At 36.0% G+C, this 9,905-nt stretch overlaps 1 protein-coding gene across 1 annotated transcript; it reads right to left on the bottom strand.

Annotated features, from left to right (window-relative positions):
* Positions 1–4,469: 4,469 nt before the first annotated feature.
* LOC139847048 (putative clathrin assembly protein At2g25430) lies at positions 4,470–7,160 on the bottom strand. Its single transcript, XM_071836645.1, has 2 exons — positions 6,971–7,160; positions 4,470–6,575 (listed from the first exon to the last, which is right to left on the bottom strand). The coding sequence occupies exon 2, from the start codon at positions 6,544–6,546 to the stop codon at positions 4,678–4,680; it is 1,869 nt and encodes a 622-aa protein (XP_071692746.1). The 5' UTR covers positions 6,547–6,575; positions 6,971–7,160; the 3' UTR covers positions 4,470–4,677.
* Positions 7,161–9,905: the final 2,745 nt, after the last annotated feature.

Below are 9,905 nucleotides of genomic sequence, written 5' to 3'. Positions count from 1 at the left end.
GAGAATTTGGCGTTATATCTTTTGTAGGCTCTCGCAAATAAACATTTGTGTATAAATCAATAATGCACGTTGTAGTGATTCATGTGATGTTCGTTTCAACATACGCAAATACTCGTCAAAATCATCTGATGTATTACGATATGCCAATTGACGTAGTGCGTCTGTAATTTTTAAATGTAGACTAATACTCAATTCGCCATGTGCATTAACTCCTTGATGAAAATACCTAAAATGATAGATAGCGGTTGTGCAGAATAACTGAGAATATCTCTCGTAATTCTCAGGAATACACATCGTCTCATTCGAAACCGCCTTATGAATTTTCATCATGATATTTGTAATTTTCAGCAAAATTGTCACCAATTAGATGTTGATGTGTGGTATGTAACGACGTGTGTATGAACTTTTTGCCTCATTTTCGCTTAACATTTCATTTTTCATCTAATAAATCAAGTAATTGCATTTTTTGCCTCATTTTCGCTTAACATTTCATTTTTTCATCTAATAAATCAAGTAATTGCATTGATACGCATCATTAGACGAACATGTAGAAGACCTTTTTTTATTTGAATGAAAATTGTAGAGAAAATTGTTAGTTTGAAGTGTAAGTTAGAATTGTATATAGTGTAGGTATCTATAAGGGAAAATATGTTATTTCTTTCAATATATATATATATATATATATATATATATATATATATATATATATATATATATATATATATATATATATATATATATATATATATATACCAGGGACGTCGCTGCAACATATGCGAAAGTGTACAGCCGAACAGGGCCCCGAATTTTGTAGAGGTCCAAAATTTTAAAAATCCTATATAATAATACATTCATATATTGTTTTCATAAATGAAATCATGAAATTCATTTATCATACAATTTAATCGCACATCAACTTCTTTTCTATTGATAATTTTTTAACACTATAAATCTTTTTATATATGTGTTATGAATTTAGTGTTTATAAGGGTACATTTTTTATGTCTCGAACAGGGCCCATTGAAACAGTAAGACGGCCCTGATATTTACAAAATATATCCGGTGACAACGGATATATTTCAGAAATTTGAGACAGACGTTGCAAATATAGGTGCACAAACCGGATAAAAAACAGGATCCGGACAAAATAAAAACCGGATTTTTTTGTCCAGATATTCCAGAACCGGTTCCGGATCCGGTTCCGGTTTTCGGCGTCGGTTTTTTTTCGGATTTTTTTCCAGAATTGGTTTTTTTCGGATCTCGACCGGATTTTTTTCGGATTTTTTTGGGCTAGGATTCGATTTTGCTGATAATAATAATAATAATAATAATAATAATAATAATAATAATAATAAAGTACTATGGAGTAAAAATTGAAAAGTTAATTGAGTCGGTGGGAAAAAGGGTTGTTGGATTTGTCCCACATCGACTTGTTAGTAGAATCAGGTACTCAAAGTGATTGTATATAATAAACTAGTGTAACTCAATCGCACATTCCCACATCGAATGAGTAAAAAACTCATATGTGAGGATAGTGGCTATAAAAGCAACAGCCCAATATCTCTAATTTTAAGGGTTTTGTGAAATGAGAAGGACCTAAGGCCCATGGATCCGATAAAAAATTTTGAAAAACCGGATCGGATTGGATCCGGTATTTATCCGGAAAAAATCCGGTTTCTCTGAGAATCTGGATCCGGTCCGAACCGGATCGGATCTCGGATCCGGATCCGGTTTTGGTTGTGTCCGGTTCTGGGTGTGTCTGGTTCCGGATCGGGTCTTCGGATCGGATCTGGATCCGGTTTTTTTTGGGCATCTATAGTTGCAAATCCCAAGTCTTGCCGTTGATTTGATCCGGACGGCAAGGCAACAGCGGATGGGTGTGGAATGACGGTCGAATTCGGCCGTCCCCGACGGTGGACAACAAAAAAATCCCACGACTTCCCGTGCTCTAGTGATGATAAATTTTTTTTAAGGCAAATATATATCCAATGACAGACGGATGGTGATTTGATGGAGTTACAATTGCTACACATTCAACTATCTGTTTGAAACCTACTACTATGCGTTGACATGAACGATACCAATGAACAATCCATACCCGCCTAAACAAAACAAACCAAACCAAACAACTACATAATACAACCACTAAACAAACTAAGCATCAATGCAAACGAAACACTAAATAGAACTTTCTGTTTGAAACCTACTATGAGTTGACATGAACACCATCAATGAACAAGCCATAACCGCCTAAACAAAAAACAAACCAAACAACAACATACATAATACAACCAGTAAACAAACTAAGCATCAATGCAAACGAAACACTAAATAGAACTTGAAACAACCACCACCAACCATCATCAACACCAAAAAACCTTCAAATCCAACCCAAACCCCGCAATGCGATATCCCTTCCTCCACTCCACACGTCATGCGGACAAAAACCGTAGGCTGCACGGCACCGCCAGAGAGACAACCCTCGAACAATGTTATCAACGCCCTAGAAATCACATGTCGGGGAACCCAGGTGGGTGATCGCTACCAGAAATTCGAAGAGAACTCTCATGAACCAACAAATCCCGGAGGAACATGCACCAGAAACGGACCATTGGCAAGTCGTAAACCACCTACGAACAGTCGAAATAGACCACCTTTGAGAGCCAAATAACCATAACCATATAAACCCAGCTATGGCGGCAACAACGCCCACACCGCCCGAACAAAATTTACCGACGATGTGGATGGAACGAACGAAATCAAAGCAATTACAACGAGTGTGAAAAAGGAGAAATGGAGAAAGCGTAAACAAGCACGATACCGGACATATTCTACTGGGAATTCGGGCTGAAATTCGGCACCAATCCGGTTAGCAGATCGAAATTAGAAAAACGAGAGGAAGAGGAGACATCAAAATGGGAAGTGAAGAGAAGCCGGTGAGAACACTGGCTGAATATTGTACTTGAACGTGCAACATGTTAATTAATGTCAAGGCAAAGGCCAAGTCCAAGATACTTAAGTTGGGAGTTTAGCCATTTGATGTAGCCAATAAATCAAATGGTAAGTTCTGAAAATATGGTATACCAAATTGAATTCGTTGTAGTCCAACATATACAATACCAGTTGATATATATAGTTCAATAAATTTTTGTAAAGAATACCACAAGTAGGACGATTAGACAAATGACCATGCTTTGGCGTCGATTATTCTTATATTCAGATTTAACAAATTTAACACCCTATTAATTTGTTTGCTAAGCATATGAGAAGTTTCATGCAATTATATGTGAAGGTATTTGAAAATATAACTGAATGAGCATTGCAATATGCTTAATACCACTTTACCTTAAGACTGGATGTAACCTTTTATATATACAATTTTGTATTTTATTTTACTATTCTTATTTTATTATTTATAATATATATTTATTATTTTAAGATATCAGACATTTTCCTTTGTAGTTCCAACAGTATGAATCAAATTTTACTTGTATATACATCATTTAGCTCAAACCATAATCAATGTTTGATACAATCATTCAAACATCAAGGAAAAGTTCAATTATTGTTGAACTATACTCGAACACAACGCAAAAGTGAAACGAAAATGGGTGAAACCATGCAATACCAAACTGCTACTGTCAAACTATGAGATGACTGAGCAAAGTGCCTAAAACCATATGGTATCTCACTGTATTCATGTTGGACGTGGATAAATCCAACATTAAAATAGATAGATCCACCATCTTTATGCATTGATTGATTGTACTGTACAACCTATCAATGGATAAAGATGGTGGATCTATCAATTTTACAACCTATCAATGCATAAAGATGGTGGATCTATCTATTTTATTTTAATGTTAATGTTGGATTTATGATTAGCCGTTCATAAATCGCCCAATATTGTATTCCAAATCAAAATATCATACCAAGTAACCACTAATACCCAAGTACATCCAACTAAAAATAGATGTCCTTGTTTTCAAAATGTGTGGATGTACATATACGTGCTTATAGACAACCAACTAGAGCTAAATGTAACTTTCACCTAGTTTACAATATTGTTGGATGCATATGTGAATGACTAGGCCTTAAACAAGTCAGAATAGATCTTAACTGTCAACCAGAAATCGTGAACTAAACATGAAGTCTGCTACAATCATAAACTAATGGATTAGAATAAGTTCTATGTAATGTCGTATGGGCGATTCGGCTGTAAGATATTAGATTAACAAGGTTCCATGGCAACAGAACAACGTAACTAGGATCTAGTTTGAACTTATTCGACGTCATTTGTTGCAATTCTTGTTAACAATTTACAACATCAAAACCTAGTTTTACTGTGTGTGATGGTAAAACTGGATGCAAAGCCAAAGAGGGAGAGAGGGTCAAAACTTAACTTAAGTACTTAACCAAACAATATCTAGTTTACAAGAAGATGATGTGTTCATAAAAGAGCATAACAGAACAAAAAAAATGAGCATATAATTGCACAAAAGCACCCATCTCTACATTCCTCTCACAATATATTATCGTTTACATGTTTCTACCCCCAGTAATAAAAAGTGGTTTAATTCAAATGAAAACATACAGTGGAAGAAATAAAAGGAAAAACACAAGACATCAGAAAGTATGTATCACATGAATAAACAACAAATACACAATAGGCATGTATCAATAAGTTGGATAATACCCGGATCCATTAACAGGTGGATATCCATATGGCGTCATGGGTGGTTGTCCAGGAGCTATATATCCGCCGTTATTGATCTTGGTCAAACTACTCTGACCTTGCATTCCATTTCTAGCATACTGTTGCCAAACCACCTGTTCTTGTACAAGCAAATGTTGTTTTTTCTCCATATCTGCCATCTGGACATAAGAAGGTGGAGGTACACTTAATGATGCTGCAAACGGGTCACCACCAACTGCTTGAACCGTACCATCAGGTGCAGGAAGTGCTAATACAGGTGTAGCCGATTTCCCTGGCAACGCAACACTGCTAGCACTGCCACCTGTCAACTGCGAGGTGCTAACGTGTTGCCGAACCAGTCCTTGGTCATACATTCCGTTAAGAAGTAACGGGTCAAGCCCACCACCCATTGCCGCCTTTTGCTTCTCTAAATTACTAGCGCTTTCAACCAGCGCAAGTTCCCAATCGGCTTTTCCCGACTCTGCAGCCGGATTCTGCCAAGCAGAAGTTACCTCCGTTTCACCGTTACCAAACGCTTCCCAATTACCATTTCCTTTGTTTGCTCCTGGGCCCGCAAATAATGCTAACGCAAATTTATTTCCTTGATCATCGGCTGTTAACGAATCTTCTCTTAAATCCACCAGATCATGTTGTGGTACAGGCTTGGGCAGTTCAGGTGCAGGTGGCGGTGGCGGAGTGTGTATCTCCAGTGCGGGTAAAGCCTTGATTTCATTCATATCGGGAACCGGTTCTTCCTCTTTAACCGGTTCCACAACTTCCGGTTTCCTTTCCGGGCTTTTCGTAACATTAGCTCTATCCCTCACAAATTCCTCCAATGTCTCTAGTAGCTTCGGAGTAATTTTCTGAACTTCGGGATACTCGGTGGATCTCGCAATGCCCATATCCTTGCACCAGTTGTAGAAACCTACAAGTTCATCAATCTGCTTAGAAGCACTAACATAAGCATCAAAAGCCTTCACACAATCTTGATACTCCATATCAAAGAATCGATCAAGCAATATTGCTAAAACCTCACATATATCAGCATAAAGTTTGAAACTTTCTTGAATAATAGGGTACAGAGCAACCAAAACCAACCTACTATTCCTCGCAAGACCCGTGGGTCTACATGACAAAACCCGATCCAATAGCCTTTGTAAATGCCCCATCTTCCCAAATATCCTTTCGGGTTTCATATCCCTTAACGGTGTCACAATTTTCTTATCTTGAGAAGATCCCTCCCTCATATCACCCGAAGATCTCGACCTCCTCATTTTTCCACCATAACCATCATCATTAAAATCATCATAACCATAATTGTTCTGTGGGGACCGCCACCGATCATCCCTAAACCTATCAGGTTCTTCCTTACCACCATTATTTTGTTTCCTCTCATAAGCAAACATATCCAATTTCTGATCAAGATAAAAACCATAAGTCCTCACAAACGTAGAATGATCCCACGAATTCGAATGAGCCTCATCACGAAAATCCGCCATGTTAAGCAACCTCGTCCCTTTTCTCGTAGCATACATAATCTCTTGCTGAAACACCATATCCCCATCGTTCAACAACCGGTGAGTCAGAACCAAACACTTGAGTGCCACAATCCAATCACGAGTCTTGCTCAACCGTTTCGACACCGCTTGAACACACGCACTCACGTAACCCCTCGAGTACGACGTCAGCTGCAAAATCTCTCGAATATACTTCTCACCAGCCGGTTCATCATCATGACTTGTAGCTTTCACTATAGCAACCTCTAGCTCAGGTGCCATATTACTAGCTACCTTAGCTATTCCAATACTCGTTTGATCCTTCACCGTTCCCATCGCCTTTCGTAACGCCATCCTTATCCTTATCTTCTTCAATTAAAACCCTAATTAACAAATTCAGAAATAGAAAGTACATTCAGATTACCTTTACCTACATACCTAAAAGAAACAAATTAATTAACATACAACACTAATTTAATTAAACAAATACTTCAATTTATTAATAATTAATCATCATAACAATATATCTAATAAATCATAAATACAACACATACTTAATTAATACTATCAATTAATTAAGGATCGGACATTAATTACTAATTATGAAGATAATTACTGATCCACAATCACATAAAGTTCCATTGAAACTTTACTAAACAACTTCAATAAGAGGTTTATACAATAAACATGTTTCCAGTTTAGCTAATCAGATAGATATAGATATAGATATTAGATATATGTAGTTATAACATAAATGAAATTGTAAAAAAAGTCGTACCGGTAATTAAAATCTACAGCAGCAGAAAATGGATAAAGCAGGCAGATGGTGAGATCCGTTGACTTTGATGAAAGGAGTCAAAGTTTTAGATATGAAGTAGAAGAAGGGACATAGGATGAGATTGAGATGGTGTCGCCGGAGATCTCTATCTGTTTGTGATTTTTGTGAGAGAGAAGACTGAAATGAAATGGAATAAAGAGGTGGGTGGGATGGTTGAATATCGACCGTTGGATTAGTCTAAATAAAAAAGGAAGGTTCTATGTATGAGATTGCAATAAAATCATTTCCATTTCCATTTCCATTAAATTTAAATAAATATAAATATAGACATGCCACCACCACACTTAAATTTAATAATTAAAAATTTCATTTTGGTAATTTTTTGTTTTTATCGTTAGCAAATAAAATTTGATATATTTATCCTTATCATTATCATAACTAATACTCCGTATCACTTATCAATTATATGTCATATGTGTATATAGTACTTAACAGATGTTAACTAGTAAAATGGGCTCGCTCGATGACGCGGGGCCTTTCGGGTTACGTATTCATAGTTAACGGAGCGTTATGTATCTACATAAGTAAAAACGTTTAGCTACGGGTGATTTTTGATATCCGAGGTATTTAGCGATTTTTTAGAAGTGTCCGTTTCGCGTATAGTTAGTCCCGTTGTGTTCGCAAGATTTTTTTGAGTTGAACGGTGGGTTCAAAAAAATTTAACGCGAGGCGAGCGGAAAGATATGTCCCGTTAAAAATACGGGTGAAGTTTGATTAAAATTTTTAATTAAAATAATAAGTTTCATTTTATACCCCTAATACGAGGACCTAATTTAAAGAGTTTGAAATAGTGTGTGAGGTGTTTGGTTTTTTCCCCTTTTTTCCACCCCTCTTTTTCCCACTGTTGTCGTTTTTCCCCAAATTTTGGGGGGAATGGGGCCAAAACGACCTATTTTTTGGTCCCTATTTTTTGGTCCCCATTAGTATATATGGTTAATGTTAGTTTAAAAAAGAGTCTGTTAATGTTACAACTACTGATGTTCAAATTGGATCTGATTCAACCGAAGGACCCTTTTGATGTTATTGAAAAAAAAGTTGTGTAACAATGATGTGTCGGGGTCTAATGAAGTTAACATTACGTTTGCGGTTAGATTGGATCGATTGAAGAAGGAGAGAAAGAAAAAGAAGGAAGAATTGTTGGCAAAAAGAAAGGTTGAATCAAACGTTGAAAGGCCTAAACCGGTTATGATAGGTCGTAGTGGAAGATGTTATTATGATTACGAGGTTCCCTCGTGTGACGGTTTTTGTAAAGCGTGGTACGTTATGAATAGAGATGTTTTTAGATGCCTATTTAGTGATGCTAACCCAAGGTCAAGAAAGAAAGAGAATGAGGCTTCTACTTCGGGTGCTTTTAAGCTTAAAGATAACATTGACGACTTGGACTACGGGGACGCAATTCAAAACTTGTTTATAGGTCCTCAAGACGGAAGAGATGGCGGCTTAACGGCTAACCGGAGAGGAAATATGTCCGTGGAGGCTTTTGCGGCATTTGATGTTATGATGACACGTTTGGCCGGGGAGAATGCGTTGGGTGAAGGATCCGCTAATGTGTTATCTTACAAGATTGAGAATCGGTCTAGGAAGAATTCTTTGAAAGAGACGGTTAATGAAAAATTGAAAAGGGCGGGTTCTCGAGGTTAATTGTTGTGGTCCGTCGTATGTTCTTCGTTTGGTTTCTTTCTTTGTATTTTCATGCTTTTTCTCGGTTTTTGTTTGATTAACTAGTGGGCAAAGCCCGTGCGTTGTACGATTTGTCTCACAATATTCTTGAATGGTTGGATAATCGGGTTTACTAAGATCCTAATGAGCCCGAGGATGTTCCACATGCGTATGCTTTCCCTATACATGACTGATAAGTAGTTTGTAAGTACGATTTCAACAATTAGGCCATTGTTAGCAAACATTAATAACACAAAATCTTGCAGATTCTAGAAAAAATGAAATTAATATAAAAGTAGTTAACTGACTCCTCGAATTCTCATCATGATCGTCTTTCACTTAGACATAATAATATTATGAAATCCTATATGTTGTTTACTTTGAGTACTTAGTCACTAACGTGAGTCAAAATAAAAAATATAATATCAATTCATAACTTATTAAGAAATGATGTTAATTCGAAACATATTATTGTCATAGGAACGTAAATTACTTAATGGTGGAGATGAAGGTCTAAAACAATGGTCAAAATGAATACTTTGTGGCCAACATTAAAAATGTTTAAAGAGTCAGATGTTTAAAGACTCACGTACAATCGTTGAAAATGCTATTATTTATAATCATTCGGCATGAACTCTTATCAAAAGTTTAAAAAGTTAAATGTCTACCTTCCAAATAATCCATTAAATTATAGTGAACCTCTACCCAAAATCTAAAGCTTAAAGAAAATTTCTGCAAAAAAAAAGTCACAATTAAATCAAATGAAGCAACATATACCAACATGATTGATGTCGTGCGAGGTGTATATAAAATAGCTTTATATTTTACAAGGAAATACTATTAAATACGATACAATTTTACACAAGATATTTATTTATTTATTGAATGGATATACTTAAACCTTGCTACAACACTTATAGGCAGTGTACCTAATCGTACAGTAGTGTAGTTTTTAGTAAGTCCGGTTCGTTCCACAGGAAAAATCTTTAAACAAAGCTTAACGCTATGTTAGTTTACTTTTATAAAAATACAAATATATATATATAAGTAATATTATTATTATAAATGGGGGTTTTTACCGTTTAATGACCGGTTTGTCGATTTTAAAACTTTAGTCGCAGTTAAAACCAAATGTAAAATAATAAATAAATACAAGACTTAATTTAAAGTGTAAAGTAATTAACGATAATGAAATTGCGATAAATGAAAGTGCGAT

Source organism: Rutidosis leptorrhynchoides, chromosome 5 (genome assembly GCF_046630445.1).
Source record: "Rutidosis leptorrhynchoides isolate AG116_Rl617_1_P2 chromosome 5, CSIRO_AGI_Rlap_v1, whole genome shotgun sequence".
Lineage (NCBI taxonomy): Eukaryota > Viridiplantae > Streptophyta > Magnoliopsida > Asterales > Asteraceae > Rutidosis > Rutidosis leptorrhynchoides.
This window is presented reverse-complemented; position numbering and strand designations above follow the sequence as displayed.

Excerpts from the sequence above, each read along its gene's own strand:
- LOC139847048 (XM_071836645.1), bottom strand. The coding sequence starts at position 6,546 with ATGGCGTTACGAAAGGCGATGGGAACGGTGAAGGATCAAACGAGTATT.